General features: G+C 44.9%; 2 protein-coding genes across 3 annotated transcripts in view; both read left to right on the top strand.

The window, feature by feature from the left end:
- prx (periaxin) overlaps positions 1-2406 on the top strand; it is a 30474-nt gene extending 28068 nt beyond the window's left edge. The window contains 1 exon segment of the mRNA XM_047339688.1: positions 452-2406. Within this exon segment, the coding sequence (XP_047195644.1) occupies positions 452-738 (287 nt within the window). The 3' untranslated portion in view covers positions 739-2406.
- A 2145-nt stretch (positions 2407-4551) lies between these two features.
- si:ch211-14c7.2 lies at positions 4552-16147 on the top strand. Of its 2 annotated transcripts, none has more exons than XM_035155298.2 (6): positions 4552-4950; positions 5456-8386; positions 9946-10118; positions 10837-10949; positions 11999-12113; positions 13271-16147. In XM_035155298.2, exons 2-6 carry the CDS (start codon positions 5959-5961, stop codon positions 13400-13402), a joined length of 2961 nt encoding a protein of 986 aa, XP_035011189.2. In that variant the 5' UTR covers positions 4552-4950; positions 5456-5958; the 3' UTR covers positions 13403-16147. The 2 variants fall into 2 exon arrangements, with proteins under 2 accessions (XP_035011189.2, XP_035011188.2); XM_035155297.2 differs by having other exon boundaries at positions 9928-10118.
- The last annotated feature ends 3133 nt before the right edge of the window (positions 16148-19280 follow it).

Below are 19280 nucleotides of genomic sequence, written 5' to 3'. Positions count from 1 at the left end.
ACATATTTCAGCCTTGGAGCCCTAACGAGAAAATTAGGAAATTAAGTACAATTTGGACCCAGAGTATTTCTGAGCTACACCGTGAATGACCTAACGAGTAAACGATGCCCGACTGGTTGATCTGGTGCACTCGTAGTATCCAAGTCAAACACCATTGGGTTCTTTGAGTACAAGAACTATGACTTATTAACATATTTCAAATGTGTAATACGGATATTCTTTAATCTCTACATTACCATATGTTCTGTTGCAAAATACTTGACATTATACATAATTTATCCTTTTACCTTTGATGTTTTCCTGTTTTTATTCCATAAATTATTAATATTTCATCTCCCATTTTATCTCTGCTACCCAAGACTAAGTTTCCTTTCCTCTCTTACATTCTTCCCTCTTGATTTCTCCACCTATCCTCCTCGGCCTGTCCTTGTTTCCTCTCCTTCTGCCCCAGGCTTCCTTCGGATAACCCCCGAGGGTTCTCCTCAGGCCATGAGGAAGGGGGAGGTGGGAGGTGAGGCCGACGTCTTGGGATCCTTCTGCCTCAACACCTCAGGGCTGGACTTCACCACCCTGGAAAGCTCAGAAGAGCACCAAGTGTCCTCCACCGAGTCGGAAACTCTCACCACGGTCACCAAGACCACCCGAGTCACCCAGTGTTTGGTTTCCACGGAAACACGAACAGGTGAATCCTCGACAACCGTGACGACAACCGAGCAGGAGTCAGACTTTAAACACTGAGGACGCTGTAATGATTTCTTCGACGTCTTTTCAATTGTTTTGTTTTTCTTTGGTGAGGTTGCAGTGTTCTCGTTAAGCTCCGCCTGCAACGTGGCAAACCTCTCTTAAAGAAAAGTTTTTACATTATATTTGAATAGGTTAAGTATGAATGTGATGAAAAGCAATGACATTTCATCAACCAGCAATACTGTTACTATTATATCATATATACTTCCTTTTTTTTTCATTTTAAATGTGGCTGTTATTTTGTTTTGTTCAGTTAGTTTAGTCCTGATTATTATTGGATTTCGTTTGGTTTTAAAAGGTTTCACTCTGAATGTAAACATGTCAGATTGCTTCTTTATTTATTGTTGTTTGTGTGTTCACAAAAACGCTGGAATGAGTCATTGACTTACATCAGCTTCATGGATTTGACCGTGATTTTATGATTAGTTCAAAGTAATTCATTTTGAGCCACGACAGTACAGGCCAGAGTAATATTTATGTAAATATGACTTTATTTAAATTGCTTTTTTGAAGCGGTAGCCCTTCAATCTGAAATGTAATTATTTTCATATTCACCAGAGTCAGGAGTGGAAGTTATATTTTTTTTGACCTGATAACATATTTTGTTTGTCTTGAAGGAAAAGTGTGAGCTTTTTGGGATCATGGCTTGTTCTCATTTTCTGCCATAGTTTTTATATTTGATTCATTTAGCTGGTGCTGTTACCCAGAGATAGTCACAGTGAGTGGGCAGGACACTCTGCGCTCTATCTGCTGTGGGGATCGAACCTGTGACCGCCTGGTTGAAGGTTGCTCTCTGACATTTAAGCCAACCTGCTGCTAATCTATTTTATGTATTTACTGTACACTGCCAGATAAAGACACCACTGTATATTAAAGATACACCTCCTGAGTGATGTTGATGTTTTGATGACAGCAGACTGGGAGGATATTTCGGGTTCTATGGGTAAATGCTATTGTAAAGGTAAAAATATATATCTAAAATAAACCTCTAAAAATGATATCACTAAGGCTGCTACAATGACACACAGGCTAAGGAGTGGCGAGCCTTCTGCTTTTTACAAAGGCCATCACCTAACAAAGTAAATCTATAGACAGAAGAGAGAGGATCAAGTTCCTTTACCCCTTATTCTTCAGGTGTATCCTCCATTTACAATAAAAGTTGCTTTGAGGGAGAAAATGTTGTCTTTTGAATATTTATTACATATTTAAAGTTTCACTCGCAAATGCAGTACAACTTACCTTTGAAAAGTATAAATTGTACACGTTACTTATTTAGACATTTACTTGCAAAAGGTTGCAAATATCTGATGAATAAAAACTACTATTCAAGAGTTTGAGAATGAAGACTTTATCACTTGGTTTATTTACTCGGTTGGTAGAAGGAATGAAATCGTGTGATAAAAGAAGTCCTGACGAATCCACTCCCACATTTTTTTACATTAACATTTAACTCTGTCCCTGTTTTGCAGAGTTTAGTGACACGTGGAGGTGACGCACACCGAGTAGCTTCTGTGTCTATGAAGATTTTACATTTTCTGGTTTAATCAAGTCTTCACATTTCTTCTAGATTATAACGGGTTTCAGTGCCAAGTGTTTTTGTCAAAGCTGCATTGGAAAGAATGTTGGTTAAGATGTTTCATCAATAAAATAATATTCACTCGATAATGGTTCAAATGATTGTTCGCTCGTGTCTTGACCTTCACACCGACTGAAAACAGCTTTCAGCTCATTGGCGATTCCTCAGGTTTTCATTGTCATCAAAAATAATCAGAGAAAGAATAAGTTTTAAAACCTGAGAGACACAAACACCTCAACACATGTGACACAAGAATAGCAACAAAAGAATAAGATCAAGGTTAAAAGCAGGTTAATGACTTTGTGCTGTTGTACTGTCAAGGTAAAGAAACAATGGACACATGCACAGAAATAAAAGCATCGACACTGATTCATCTGGTTGTTAAAGTCATTATTAACCATTAATAAAGAGACAGAACTCACATAAACAGGTCAACATACAATGGTATGGTCAATACATAATTCCCCTTGGAACTTTAACTAATGGTAACCAGACAAAAACATACACATACACATTAAGGACAAGTCCCATTGTAAACCGTTTCATTATTATAATCTATATCTCAAAACTACTCCTACTTTTCAATTTTTAAGAAGTCAATAAAAGCTTTCCTTGATCTGTCCTTGATCTTTCTGAATCCACGCTAACATTGAATGGGTTTCCACTCCAAGAACAGTTAGGAACAGAAATGTGACGATGCAGTGGACACGGGTTAAACAACGCGGGACAGTTGAGGACTGAAGAGACGAAGCCCGGTTTGACGAATCTGGATTTCTGCTGAGGCCGCAGAAAGTGCAGGGCTCAGAATTTGGCATCAACACCATGAATCTATAGATCCGAGCTGCTTTTAGTGCACTGTACATTAAATATAGAGCCTGGTGTCCACACAGCAACATGATCCTTATTCTCACAGTTAAATTCAACTTCAATCAGTCACCGTGAAAAAGGAGAGAGAGAAAACTGCTGCAGATCAGAGACAGAAAGAAACAGGTGAACTGAAGAGGAGAGAGTGATTAACTATTCACACGGTGCATGACGTCTTCCCATTGTGTGTGTGTGTGTGTGTGTGTGTTCCCATCTACTCATCTGCTGCTGTGATGATGCTGTGCTACGTAGGCTTCAAGGGTGTGTGTCTGTCTGTGTGTCTGTGTGTGTGTGTGGAGATTAATGCTGTATGAGGAGCAAACAGTGCCACTGAACAGAGGAGGGAGGGACTGGAGCTTCACCTCTACTGTTTGTTTCTCACTGCTGACGTAGAAGCTTGTACGTAAATAAAACATTAAATATTTTAGTATCTCATAACCTAGAATGGAGTTGACATGCAGGGGTTTTATATAAGTGCACCCCCCCCTATGCACACTCTGCAGACTCTCTGATCCCTTCGTGCAGACTCCCTGGAAGTTGCCAAAGGGAAGAAGCCGAACTTCAGTGTTGTGAGGTGAGTAAAAACAAAGGTGAATGGCAATGTAACAATTTGTGTGTGAATTATCGAGCGTTGACAATGGTCAATAATATTGGCGACACCAAGACAGTAGGGGGCTCCTAAATTAAATTCTGCTGCAAAGGCAGTTTCTACGGACTTTCTCTGCCTGGCCTCCTGGTATAAAGTCCGTAGAAATCCAGGAGAAGTTGATGTGTGAATCCAGCAGGGGATCAAGTGGGGGGGTCGATGACAGTTGTAACGCGCCACAGATGAAAAAAACCAAAAAGAAAACAAATATGTACACGTAGAAGACACCAACGAAGATGTCAAGAGAGTTTGTGGTGATAAGAGCCGACGATGACGCTGTAAACATGATCACGTGATCTCTGCAGCGGAGTTAATATGTCACTTCCTGTCTCTGTCTGCTGCACCCGGCTGCCCCACCACTCGCCTGAACAACACAGAGGATCTGATGCTGTCGTGAACATGTTGTGCATGTGTGAAAGTCAAAATCTGGGTAAACTCCGCCACCAATTCTCCAGATTTTACCCCGGAGGTCTTGTCTGAGAACCGTTCATCTTATCAGCTTCACACTTGTCATGTGTATTGTTCAGGACCCAACAAAGTGCAGTGTAGAATTTGGGCATGTTGTTTGTGCAGCAGTGGGTCTTTACTTCAGATAAACTCGTAGCCAATTATCCAGGTTTTACCCGCAGGTCACGTCTGAAGGGTGTGGCACCAACAACCCCTCATACCCTTCCGCTTTCATCTCCTCTCCCTGCCGCTGTGTGGCACGAATCGCCCTCCCTCCGTGTGAGTGGGCTGCGGGAGGAAGCAGCTCCGTCATCGTGCGCGCTGCGGAGAGATGCGGCGGCGCACGGTGAAGCCTCAGCGGCGGAGGAGCTGATGCGCAGTGACCGAGACACGGAGCAAACATCCAGGGCTGAGCTGGGCCTCTGAATCCGGGCGATGGGACGGAGCTGAACGGCGTCGGACGGGTCGGTTGTGCAGCAGCAGCAGCGGTGTTGGAGGAGGAGGAGGAGGAGGTGCTGGAGGAGGTGGTGGTGGTGGTGCAGGCCGAGTGGACGGATGATGCTGAGCCCAGAGAAGGATGCTCCATCTCCAGTGAGGGTTGAACAGGCTCCTGTAAACAATGAGGAGGCAGAGAGGAGGACTCTTCATCCTCACAGCCTGAGGAGACACTGAGGTGAGAAAAGGCTTCTTCCTCCCAGGTGGTGCTGGTTCACTGTGGTTTGACTCCTCTTCATCACAGGAGGCTAAACCTGCTTATTCAGTCACTTAGAGTAGATCCTCTCAGCTGTGTGGGCACGAGCAGTGGGTGTTCAGAGGATTACAGTCACCGGCGTTTTCATCTTCACTCCCTGACATGATTCTGTGGCTGATGCAACAGATAATTGAACCGGCAACCGTGATGGACGGTGAGCGGATGCATTTATTTAGACATCAAACCGAGGCCTATTTGTGTAGGAGCCGCTTGGACTCGAATGTTTGACCTCTGACAAACTCCCTCCTCCACACACAGCTGAAATCCACCGAGCCAAACCAAAGTCGAACTGAATCAGTGATGTAGAGTCTCTCTGACGTTTCTGTCCTGATGCCGTCCTCACGACATCACTTTGCTGCTGTTTCATTGTGAGCACACGTCACATTCTTCCATCAGACCCCTGATTTCCTTGTCTTGTCCCCTGCAGGTTGTTGTGTGACAGCTGAGTCAGTCCACAGTGACGAGAGGCCCGCGGACGGGGACGGCAGCGAGGATCTGAAGACGCCGTCACAGAGCATCAGTCTGGGGGGGAAACTTCTCCTCATCCTCTCCATCATCAGCGCTGACAGCTCCACGTCTGACCTGAGCATCTCTTCTCTTCGTCAGAGGATCAGGAGCAGCTCCAGCTCCCTTTCCTCAAAACAACTGACTCTGATTTACTTCTTTTGCTTCTTGTCCAAAACCTCCGTTGAGGATTGACTGTTAAGATACAATCTCATGCAACTAAGAGTTGTGTCGTGAGAGGATTTCAGCTGTTTCATGATGCCCTTTGTGTTCTTTCTATATCTTTTTACCGATGCGTGGTCACGCTCTGAATCAAGAATAGATTCCTGATAGTGGCAGCGTTTCCTCTCACCGATGAGAGTTCAACTCGACCTGACAGGCTGCATTTTAATAAAGGATAAGTAAGGACAAGCTGATAAAACATAGATGAGGCCAACAACGAGCACCATGCTCCAGCAGAATAACAACAACAACTACCCCTGTCTGAATGTGTCGGGCTCCACCCGGGAGATGCTCCAGAAGTGCTCCAGAGCCTCCCTGCCCTTCCCCAGCCGCCTGGAGCTGGGCCTGGGAGACCTGCCGCTGATCCGGGGCCTCCGAGCTTGGGCCCTGTGCTCCAAGAACCGCTGCAAGGCTGGAGGTCTTCTGGGAGGAGGTCAGGCCCCCGTAGCTCCGCCCGCAGGCCACAAGGGCTCAACTGCCGGCCCCCGGCCTGCGGATGTGCACCTGAGTGGTGAGTGGGGTCGGATGGGGTATGGGCTTCCCTTGGGGGTGGACGCCAGACAGGCTGGGATTGGAGCTTTGGTAACGGTCGCCACTCTGAAGACCTCGGAGGGCAGCGGGAAGACGCAGACTCAGTGCCTCTTCCTGCGGACTGAGAAAGGGAGCTGTTTGTACTCGACCGCTAAACCTGGTCCTGGGAGGACAAGCGTCGCAGCCTCCAGCGGGGTCGGAGGATGGCTGAGAGGGAAGACAGGGGTCGGAGGCAGAGACGCTCCAGCCGGGAGGAGGGACAATGGGTCAAATCTGCCGGCACAGGCCGGAGCAAACCGGGTTCGAGTGCGATCAGGCCGGAGATGGAGGAAGTCCGGTAACGCAGCCGGACGTGAGAAAACAGGCGTAAGCAAAGAGAGGCAGCAGAGGAGCAGGGAGGGAGCTGCAGGAGAAAGACAGGAAGAGCGAGACAAAGGAGGCCTGCACAGTGAACAATCTCCCAGCATGCAGCAGGATGGCCGGAGAGCCAGGCAGGAGAAAGAGAAAGAGGGAGTTTGCAGAAGTCCCAGATGCTGCCACAATGTTTCTGCTAAAAGTTGTTCTCAGTGTGGAAGGAGAGAGCAGAGAAGGGAGAGCCAGGATGAAGGCGAGGGAGGTGAGGGTCCGAGGACAGAAGATGTGAGAGGAACGAGGAAGGAGAAGCAAGAGGAGTTACAGTCCTCTAATTCTGTTTTGGCTTCTGCAAACCCTGACCTAGAATCTAACTGCCCTCACCCACAATCCCTCAGTGGCTGTGATGGTGGAGAGATTAGAGAGGCCGACAGCAGCGAGGAGCCGAAGACGCAAACCGCTCCCAGGATGCACGACTGTTCAGAGGAGGAGCAGGATTCAAACTTGGAGAATCTGAAAACACGTAACGGAAACAATTACATCATTCACGTCCAGTCTGGACACTTGACCGACGACTTTAAATCGAGACACAGCGGAGGTTTTAACGACAGAGAAGCAACTGAAAATCCATGTGAAGACAAAGTGGCTAATGTAAATGGATTTCCTGATTGTGCAGACGCAGAGAGGGAGAGAGCTGAAAGTGAAGAGGAGCAAACGACCGTCTGTCTGACTCCTGCTGAATTCTCCGTTGCCTCCGACTGCTGCGAGGACGTCTCTGTCTCCACCCGTCCTGTCTCCATCAGCGCTGCAGTCTCCCCTGAGTCCTCTACGCCTGCAGAGGGCAGCGTCTGCTCTGCTGACCACCAGGCTTGTTGGGTTGAGAGAGAACAAGAGAAGAGCCGAGCGGAGCTCCCAGAGAGGCATCATGAAGGGGACCCAGGCATTGTGGGTAATGAAGAGCTGGATGTTGAGTCTGATGAGAAAACCATGAAACCTCAGCTCTTCTGCAAACATGAGGGGGAGGGGGAGGAGAGAGAAGCTTCATCTTCACTTCTCCGTCTCAAAGATCCTTCCATCCTCGAGAGCGAAGCAGAAAACAGATGCAACAGTAGGAGCAGAGAGTCTGAGCAGAGAGATGAGCTGGAGTCAGAGGAGAAAAGACAGGAGGTCAGGGAGAGGGAGCTGGACGGCGTCAGCAATGAGGGTGATGACGGACACACAAGGGAAGAGACAAACATTAGCGACGCACTGAAGGACAGTTCTAAAGAAGTGGAGAAGAACTGTGCAGCAGAAGATGAGCGGAGGCGACAGGACTCTGCAGACGGATCCAGGGGACGGAGGAAAAGCGACGGAGACACCTGCAGCGTCAGGCGTCCTGAGGAGAACAGAGGGAGCAGCACTGACCTCCCTAATGTCGCCTGCTCTGATCCCTCCACCTCTCCTCCACCCTCCCCGGCTAATCCTGACCCCTCTCTGCCCCCCCTGGGATCCATGGCAACCAGCCTGCCCTGTATGGAGGAGGAGGAGGAGGTGCTCAGAGTGCCAGCCGGAGACGGAGGTCAGGAAGGGAAGAGGAGGTGTGGGAGAGAGCAGGAGGAGGAGAGGGGTTCCACCGTGGCCGCTGCAGACAGGAGGAAGGAGGAGGAGGAAGATGAGTTTGGAGTGTTCATGCAGGCGGACGGAGAGCCGGCCTGCGGCGAGGGGGTCACCATGTCTGCCTCAGTGCCTTGTGGGAGCAGAGCGAGTGTCGGTGAGTCTCCTGATTGTCGTTCTCTCTTTCTGTCGAGCCCTCCCCCCCCTCTCTCTATCTCTCCCTCTTTCTCTCCCTCCTTCAGCATTTCTCTCGCAGCTGTAGTTCAGTCAGTCGACATGTGACAGAGGAGCTTCGGTCAAAGTTGACAGGTCCGACACTGAGCGGCGTCAGAAGCCGAGCACACACTTTGAAATATGTCAGAAAAGCACATTTGGAGACATGAAAACATCAGCAGCTTCTGAGTGGCTGCGCCGGAGTCACGATACACTCAGAGGTTTAGTGCAAGGTTAACCTTTTGTACAGTTTCAGGAATGTGTGTGCATGCGCTCAGGTTTAAAGGGCCACAGTGAGTTTGCAAGTTTCAGACCTTTTTACTACAACCAAGTGAAGTGGCCGTTCTAAACCCGCCTGTTTGGAACGGGCTGTTTCTTTGACCTGTGGTGATGCTCGGTGCAGTTGTCTGTCGGAATCCGTAAAAGTGACCTGTTGCAGAACCTGAAGTAAAGAGCTGCTGCTGCTGCACAAAGAGCTGTTCACCTGTTTATTCAAAGTTCAGTGGAGCTCGACTCAGAACCTGAACTGAGGATTCAGTCGTCGTTGCTGCTGTCGAGTCGCTTGTTTATTCGGAGTTTCGAATATTGAATGTATGCAAATTGCACCAAATAGGAAACTGCACTTTCTTCGTAAGTCGTTTGTCAGACATCACCTCCGGGTAAAATCTGGAGAATTGGATACGGAGTTTAGTGAGAAGTTGATACGATGAATGGTTCTCGAGATAAGTTGTTTTCAGACACAGAGTTTTTTAATGTTGCTGAGAGTGTTCAAAGTTTGGACAAATTAGTTTCCATGTATTTTTATTAAGTTTAAGAGCCAGAACCCATTTTGGTTTGATTTTGATTAAATTATGGTTTGTTGCATCACTTTTTCCAGCTGAACAATGTCCACTTCAAACTAGGAACAAAAATGTAGAACAAAAGCACAATTTAGTCTAATGTGATGAAACTATTCTAACTCACGGTGATGAATAACGACTTCAGACTCGTTCCCAGCTCACTGAGTCACGAACTGGCTCTTACTCAGTCACTCTGACACGTGTATGTGGCTGTTTGGCATCTTTGAGCCTGTGTGTGTTTGTGCCTTTTAGTTTCTCTCTCAGTGTTCACGAGTCCGTATGTTCCCTCATCATGCTGCTTTCAGATAATCACCTCCAAGCCCAGTTTCCTCTGCAGAGCTAAACGAGGCTAAGCTGAGGTTTGCTCATTATTTAGATCGTCTCAGTTTATCAGCAGAGAAACATGTCTGTGTTTTATATAACTTATTTCTGAAGGCTTACCAGAGGAGGGTTTATGGGCAGAGGTGCTGTCAGACGTTTGCTCTGGAGTTGTCTGCCAAGTTGTAACTTCACTTCACGCCAAAGTACAAAAACATAAACCTCTGCACTTTCAGATAGTTCTGGTTTGATTTGCTCAGAAATGGATCCTGTATAAGATCCTTATATCTCTGCTTATAACTGTGTGTGTGTGTCTGTGTGTGTGTGGGTGTGTGTCGGGAAGCAGCCGGGGAGTCGACCCAGTGGACGCAGGGCTGGACGGACAGCTCCTTCCACCAATCAGACGACGCCTGGACGGCCTTTCCCTCGTCAGATGAAGGTCGAGACGTCGCGGGACAGTGGTGGCCGACCGGCGCTGTGGAGGCGAGGAGAGACAGGCTGTCGGCCAATCAGAACCTGGTACGGTTGTTTCTGTGTTCATACGTCGTCAGTAAGAACCAATAAGTGCCTGTTTGCACGCAGGCAAATCGCTCACAGACTTTTAGTAAACATAAAAAACTGAAAATGTTAAAACAATTACACCAATATCCACCACTGCACCGTTACCATGGAAACACAGCTCGACCCGACACAGCCCCGGGGGATTAGGTGACGAAGTTTTAAAAAGATGAGTCAGTAGTTTGTCTACGTGTCTGATGTCATATTCACATGATCCCGCTCTGAGCTGTCAGGGTTGTTTTTCCACACTGGACATTAACATGAAACACAGTGACAACATGCAGACTTAGTGTTTTAACTTGTTCTTATTTCTCCAGAATCTTTTATTCAATGTCTGCATCACACTGGAGGATAATCCGGCTGATTCAGGGTCAGATTCAGCTGATCTGAACGGATTATGTGGTGAAATGATCATTTTCATCTGAGGCGCTCACAGACATAATTCTAATGTCACCAACTGAACTGGAAACTCTACAATTTCCAATCATAAAAATCAAACATGTTTGAAATTTTGTGGATGAAACCCACAACCTGAGTTAGAAATCACTGACATCTGTCGTTATGTCTGTGGTCTGGCAAAGTTTAAAAATCTTCTCACGTGCAGCAGGCAGATGAAAACACTGTTACCCTCCACTGTCTCTCTGATGCTTCTCTCTCTGTCCGTCTGTCTCCTCTGCAGGCGTCTGTCTTCGCTGAGGCCTTCCCCTCGCCGCCTGGCTCCTCGCCGGGCGACCTCCACGCTGTTCCCACCCTGGCGCAGCTCCTCCGGGGCGGAGCCAGCCAGGACCAGGGGTACGTAGACTTCCTTCATGTGTGTTCACATAACCACATCATTTAGATTTCCTGCTGTGTTTAGTGAATGTTTGAACTCCTTTCGGCAGTTTGTAGATGATGAGATATCTGAAGCCGCTGGAAAATCTACATGATCTGCTCATAATTAGCTTGAAGAGAATGACGGAATCTGAATTTCACAGCCTTTCATTTAAAAAACTAATATTTTATTTCTGTGCAGTGTAGTAGGACGAAATAATCTGTTAATATGTAACTTCATTCATACAAGAAGTTGCTGGATAATAGTTGTATAACCTTAATTATAGTGAGAGGAATAATTTTCTCTCTTCACTGAGTGTTAAAGACACGTAGACAGTCTCTTCACTCAGAGAACCAAGGTTACTCTGTGTTTTAAACATTTCTACAGTTTGTTTCTGATGAACTCAGTCACGGGTCATGGGGGTCCAAACAAAGGCCTCATTTCAACTGGTCACATGTGCAGCTCGGATACATTCATAGAAGTATATTAAATTGTAGCCACCAAGTGGTTAATGTGGTGAACTGCAAGCAGGACATGAACGAGTGATAGTAAAACCAGTGGGTGATTCACGTCATGTGTTCGATGCCCGTTACAGTTTGACCATTACGGTTTCATGAAATACTGACGTTTGTGAAGTGGAGCCGTCAGTTTTCACTTTCATTTATAACATAATGAACTCACTCGTGCTGTAAATATGATCAGTGCTGGACGATATGGTCAAAATTATATATAAATCTATATAATTATTTCTATAAATGTCATTATTTCTTTTAAGTTTAAACAACAACATTTTACATATCTGAGGTCAGTCAGTAATGTGTTATACCTCCTCCCTGTACTTAAATAAATATCCATATGTACTGAACCTTTTTTATATTGCTATTAGTAAACAATATTACAATAATTACTGATTTAGTTGTATTGCCCTAAATGTGATCAAATATAAGTGTGATGGTTTGACACAAAGTGCACATCTGTGTTTTATTATGATCTGTAATTTAACATGTGTCACTCGTGTTTGACGTCGCAGGCTGTTGGACGGTTTCCATGACTTGAACAAAATGATCGGTCAGAGATACAAGAGAGCCAATGGCGTGTCTCGTGACCTGCTGCTGACGACCCTCCACCTGGAGCCGCCTCCCACCGTGAGTAACGCCCTCGGCTCCATGAGCAAACATGGGAACGGCTGCACAACACAAAGTGTCACTTGACCCGCGTTAACGCTGACAAGTTCCGGCGTTCAGTCAGAGAAGAATCCGATTTTACAGTGGATTCTCCGACACACACACGATTTCCCTGCATATCTCCTCATTTCACGTGAGAGCAGGAACAGAGCGCTCAGTGTTCCCCGTGCGAGGCTGCAGGGCTTCTATGTAAAGTGATGCTGTTTGAGAACTGCGGCTCCATGCAAATCATGTGAGCGCTGCTGTGTGCAGAAACACCGCTCACACCTCTGAGGAACGCACTGAACACATCAAACAGCCGGAGAGAGAAGCTGCAGAACTTTCCCCTTGAAACTCGGGGAAACGTTTTAGTATTTTATTGGTGGAAGTTGTATTTTCCCAAGTTCCTCTCTGAGTTCGAGACAAAGCACCTGTTAGCTGCTCATGAATTTGTTTCTTATTTGCTAATGATTCCATCTAATCTGTCACAGACTATTACACAAATGAGTAACACAGTAAAAGTCACAAGTCTTTTCTTCAAGGTTTTAAATTTCTTCAAGGTTTTAAATTTCTTCAAGGTTTTAAATTTCTTCAAGGTTTTAAATGACAAATTTTTATATTTCTAGTTATTTGCTTGTATTTGCTTTCTCTGTTTTTAACCTATGTAAAGTCCATCAATATATATATATATATATATTGAGATATCATATTATTATTTTTATTATGTTGCTTTATGAATAAATAATTATAGATGACTGCTGTTAAATTAATTTCCCATTAAATGTGCTATAATACTGACAAAGAGAGAAACTAAATACTGCAAGTTTACTTTAGTTTACTTTACTTTAGTTATATATTTTATTATAGTTATAAAGTCATGGATTACATAAGTGGAGGATAAGAGTTTTCAATCGACCTAAAATTATTTGGATCAGTTTGCAATATTTATTCAATAAAATGTCAAAAGTCCAAACTCAAATGAGACATTGAAACACATAAAAATTAAATGTTTTGAATATTTGCTTCATGAATAAGATCAGATAAAACTTTATTGATCCACAAACCGGGGAAATTCACTTTTAATCAGTGGGTTGTGTTCCTGTTTTTACTTTTCTCACTCCCATTGGATTGTGTTGCAGGACAGCCGACCTGCTCCCCGGACAACCAACCGGCGTCTCTCCCCCGGCCTCCCCTCGGCCAATCAGCACGCCCAGAACGCTGCCGCCAAGCGACGGCTGTCGTACGACTACAACAGAAACGTCACGGAGTAACTCTGAGATACACTTGAAGAACCGCGGCTTTTAAACCGAGTCGGACAGATCGACCACAGGTTCATCATCGAACTGTTCAAACTCTGACGATTTGACGAACCTGAGAGAAGACTGAACACGTGCAGGTGGAGCGACGTCGTCTCCTGTTGAACTGGTGGAGGAACCTTTCATCGCCCATGTTCCATCATGTTCACCACCAACCTCCCAGTTTGATTTTCCTTTATCAACATGTTCGAGAGCCGAGGGTCCAAGGTCCTCACTCACCACCGTGTTGGGGGAAGTCCACCCTCGTATTATCCCTCCTGTTATATTATTGTCTGAAAAGGTTTTTAAGTCTAAAGTAATTCATTCAAAAGTTAGAACTCCCCATTTCTCCAGTTTTTAATTAAAATTTAAAACAACACGTCCAGTGATTGAAGAGAAATTAAAGTGATCTAAAGGCCCCATGAAATGAAAAATACATTCGACCAGTTTGAATCCTGTGTTAATTCTTCATTTCTCACTTTTCCATCGTAGAAAAAGTGTCCGGCTGCAGGATGAGTCAAACATTCAGATGAAATTCAGTTCAACGTAGAAGATGCTGTAACTTCAGAAACACTGAGACGTTGAATTAAGGACATTGGACAAAATGGAGGTGATCTAAAACCTCCTGTGAGTCGTGTTTGTCTCGGAGGCAGATCTGCTTGTTCGGCAGAAACCGTCTCGGTGGTTGAATTGAACCTTAATGAGCTGATGCATGATTCACCACCATGGAATTCAGGAGTTTGAACGGTTGATCTGCTGCTAACTGGCTTATCTGTGTCAACTGAGGCAGTTCTGAGCAGTTTAAACTTGCAAAGTCAGTTATGATCCTGTTCGCGTTCTCCCTCTCATATCTGCTGCTTTATGCAAAAGAGGATGAACCCGTTGTTTAAATCAACCAATGAGATGGAGAGAGGAGACAGTTTTTACAGTCTGGGCATAAAAAAAGAAGCAGTTTACAGTATAATTACCACACAAGTATTGAAGTAGTCATCGTGTGGGAGGTATTTGTATCTGTAGTATTCAGAATGACAACAGGGGAAGTGATGTGAACACATGAAGCTCCAGTCGACCTCTCAGACCCGATGTTTGGTTTCATTAGAGGACGAGAGGCAGTGACGTGAAGTGACTCGGTCGCTGCTGGTTATCTCAGTCGAATGTCCTCCTTCGGTTTCCCTCTCTGCAGAGTCCGACCCCGCGTCGCCTCTCACATTCACGACTCAGTGTCACATACTCACACATGTTAAAGCTCATTTTCATCCCTTTGTTTAGTAATAACTAGAACTATCGTATGTGTCGTCACCGTGTCAGGGTCGAGTTATTTTTCCACACGTGACAGATAGAATTGTCTGGAAAATTGCGTTCTGCCTCTTTCGAGAGTTTGAAGATTGAGTTTGAAGCAGGAAATTGTTTGGGTCGTTCACAACAATGAATACATGTCAGGAACAAGGAAGTAATTAAAGCCAAAAGCTCTCGAATGTCGTATTTCTATGTTGATATCTTTGATTGTGGATCCTCTTCATCATCCTGAGATATTTGTGGTTTGGGAGGCACAGTGGTGCAGTGGTTAGCACCTTGCAGCAGAAGGTTACTGGTTTGAAACCCCAGTTTGTTCAGTGTCTTTCTACGTGGACTTTGCTTGTGTTATTTTTGTCTGCGTGGTCTCCTGCAGTGCACAGACCTTCACACCGGGGTCAGGTTAAATGGAGACTCTAAATTGACCCCACCTCTCGCACAGCTTGGATTGGGTCTCGCTCCCCTGTGCTCCTCGAAGGAAAAGCGTTTTAGAAAATGAATAGATGGATATTTGTATTCCACCAGTTTTGTGTCCGTCATGTGTTAGAAACGTCCACAACTCACTCACTGTGAATTTTCAGGACGTTTTCCTGTTGTATTCTCACACGAGCTCACTCGGACGTCCGCCTCCTCGCGTACAGAGCCTCTGGAGAACGTCAGAACGACGTCAGGACCTCGATGTGCGTCTGAAAGCAGCTGTGACGCGATGAAGATCCTGTTTCAGGCTGTGATGACTTTTACATTTTACAGTTTGCAGAGTGATGCATGTGCTTTCATTGTGTAACAGAAAGACGAAAAAAAAAAAAAACAATGATGGGAACGAACCTTACACATAGTTTTGGTTCCAACAAGCTTGTCTTCCAGTTGGTGCCGACAGGAACCAGAGAAAGTGCTAATGTTTACACAGAATCACAGAATCATCACCGACACGTTCAGGGGAAACGCGTCAGATGCAGCGAAACTCAAACTAACAGAAACTCTGGCATGTGATGTTTTCTTCTGTTGTTCTGTCTGGTTTTTCTCCGACAGGCTGTCCTGTCACGTGAATGCATCGTTGTTTCTGCAGTCGAGTTCACATCTTGGGCCAAACTTGAATCGAGCTGCCAATCAAAAGTGATATATTTTGAGAATAATGTCGACATGTCAGTGGTTCACTGCCCAGTTTTAGTTCAGACTCGCACATCGAATCATTATCTCACGTCAGAAAGTTGATTTCTCCTTTCGTTGTATATTTCACTCGTCAAATTATTTGTGATGAAATTCAGAAACAAAACGTTTGTGTGTGTGTGTGTGTGTGTGTGTGTCTCGGTCATTTGTAGAAAATAGAAATTTCTGAAAAAGAAAAAGATGAATATTTTCTGATCTGTTCAAATGAGGAAGAGAGTGATGTTGCCTTGGTAACTGATGTAATAAAATGATACTGCGTGACGACTGCTTCCTCAGTTTCATCATCATCAGAGCAACTCAAACCACGTCGAGCAGGTCTGAGTAAGTCATTAGTTGATGCATGATTCACTTCCCGGTCAGAGGAAGTGATCGAAACTCGTTATGTTGATGTCAGACTCGTGACCACCGACATGTGGTCAGTGTGAAATTCATCACGCTGCTGTCGAGCTCCCTGCTCCACGTGAAATGTTGCAGGATTGTTCCAGATGTGTAGCTTCTCCTGAAACATCTACAGGAGGCTCTCAGGCAGAAGCAGGAACCTGACGCTGCAGAATGATCAGTCAATCAGACTTTATGTGTGAAGGACGCTCCATAGAAACCACGTCACATAAAGGGCTTCCCAGAATAAAAGAAATAAAATGAAATATAAACAGGAAGTGAAGAAACGCTGGTGTAAAATTTTAATGAGTAGACATCAAAGGCAAGAAAACAAAGAATGAAATATTAAAATAGTTAAGTGAAGGACGAAGATAAAGATAAAACCAGAATGTTGCTCGGTAGAGCTCAGGCCTCAACCAAGGCCCAACAGACTCTTTACCAAACCACATTTAAGTTCCAGATAAATTTCCCTTAAATATGATTCTGTTTTCATCAAGATTGAAAATGTTTTGCGTCGACAAACAAACCAACACAGACACAAACATCACGTCCTCGGCAGCAGTGATGATAAAATGCTCGAAGAAGAGAAATCAAAACCAGAGATAAAAATCTATTGAAGAGAAATCAATTCAGAAAAGGAAACAAGTCAGTAAATAATATAAAATGAACCAAATGTAGGACTCAGTGGATAATATTAAAAACGAGCTGCAGCTACATGTCACCCCCACCTGACCATCAACACACAGAGCAAACAGCTCATTGTGACACTTTTACTGCAACTTGTTTCTCAAAGGAACTTCTTGAATAACATGCGGAGATGTTTACATGTTACTGTGTGTGTGTGAGAGAGGATATTCACTACCTGCACCCGGGAGTGTTACAAGGGACTTTAAGGGCCCCAGGCAAAAGGGACATGAACACATGATGCCAAACCACATCACTCCGATCTTCAAATTATTCCTTTATTATCAAAATTACGAACAAAGTGCAAACGTTGCATGAACATAAACAACAGTAAAGTGCAAACCTCCACCGTGGTCACAGGAACATTCAGACGTTCGGTCTTCAACCAAACCTCGAACGTTACAAAGCTTTTTGCAGAAAGCTAATATCATGTGACCTCATTAGGAGGTTTCCGACCCCACTGTCGTTGCAGTGTCCTGCTCGGAGCTGATTTGATGAATCAAGGAGGTGCTCACTAAGTCACTGTGGACTAATGGAATCAGTTGTTCTTGAGGGGCCCCTCTCATTGTACAGCCCCTGCCTGCACCTTCACATGTCTTCACACTTCACAGTGCTCAGGCTCAGGATTTATTGAAATAGATTATATTCATTGCAGGTTTGACAGTTTATGAGCTGCTTTACATGTCGATATAACTCCAGTATCCACAGTGTGATCCTGTATTTGGATGAACATGAGGCGGCTGTGGTGCAGAAAGAGTTAAAGTCTTTGTTCTGCTGAGTCAGAGCAGCTGCCTGCAGAGCTGTGATAACACAGCTTTGTAGTGCGGGGTAGAAAACAGGCCTGCGGGCGGCAGACTGCCCTGACCTCGCCGTCCACACCGCATGAGTCAGCCGGCCTTTTACATAAACGCCAAAAAACAAGACAGTCATTACTTTCAGGAGAAGCAGAGAGTTGTACTGCGACTGTGAGTGGAAACAAGAGCTGGAGCTTTGGTGGCATTGTGGTTATTCTTGGTTTTTACACAGATGAAATGAAAGTGAAATGATTCTCCAGATCCACTGTTTGGTCCAGTCATTACTGTTTCGCAGTGGGTGGGAGAGAAGAACCCAAAGGTTTCCACACTGCTGCTTTCTCAGGGTTTTTATCAAACCTTTACCACAGACGTGATCACTACATTGGACCAAAAACAGCCATAAGACACATGCAGATGGAAAACAATAGAATAATGTGTAATATTAACAGTTTCTCTAACTTTAAATGGAATTGTGATTTTGTGAAAATCAGTTTTCTTCACGAAGTCAAAGGTTCAGACGAGTTGTGTCTATTTCATTTACATGTAGATTCTACCCTGAAAAACCTCTTCTAACATCTCTGCTGCTGCATGTTTCGCTGCATGAACATTTCTTACCACGATTCTTTACAACCCCTCTGTGTTCGCGCTGTGTGATTTCATTCTTGTTAGTGGCATTAGAGACGGTGGAAAATCATTTAGTGCTTCATGGAACTTGTGAACCGTCCTCTGACCCACACCAGGGTTCTCTGAGGTCAGGGGAACATTTAACTTACAAAAAGGAGCACAAACAAATGATTGAACGAGAACATGAAGTGAAGCAGCAGGTTTTACAGACTGTTTTCCTGTTCCTGTCATATTCAGACGTGGATTTCTTGTCCTCGAGTCCCTCTTCCTGAGTGCAGCCACCTCCGAGCCTCATGTGACCCACAGAGAACATCCAGGAGCAGCGAGGCCACTGAAACACAGGAAACCAGCAGACGGCTGCATTCACATGAACATATGCACATAACTGTCATATCCACAGATCCAAAGACTGTGTCAGCAACAGAAATACAACAACAGATAAGTTACACAGCACAATGTGACTTTCTCTCTACTCTATGACACGTTGCTCTCTGCAGAAGCTAAACGTGTTGCACTTACATTGCCGATGTGAACTCGTATAACTCCTGAAGAAGCCGTGACCTGGATGAATCCTCACAGATCGGTTGCACCTTCTAAACTAAAGCAGTTTAAACCTGAGACTGTTCTGCTCCTTCATCATGTGAAACCTCCGTCTGCTTCTCTTCTGCTCATGTTTTCAGGTCATGATCTTGTCGTAGGATGAAGCTGTGCCCAGTCTGTCTGTCTCCCGTTGTTGCTGCTCTTATTCTCCCCGTTCTGAACACAGGAATCACCAGCACCACCTCCTGCAGCACAGTCTTATTGTTCTAATTATATAATCAGAGAAGGAAGTGACAGTTTATTCCAATACAATATCTATTGCTGCAGAAAATATTTACATTAACCAGCTTCTCCATTCCTGGAAAAGGCCTGTT

This window comes from Hippoglossus stenolepis, chromosome 4 (assembly GCF_022539355.2).
Source record: "Hippoglossus stenolepis isolate QCI-W04-F060 chromosome 4, HSTE1.2, whole genome shotgun sequence".
NCBI classification, from domain to species: Eukaryota; Metazoa; Chordata; class Actinopteri; order Pleuronectiformes; family Pleuronectidae; genus Hippoglossus; species Hippoglossus stenolepis.
The sequence above is the reverse complement of the archived record's forward strand: the minus strand, read 5'-3'. Positions and strand labels throughout refer to the sequence as shown.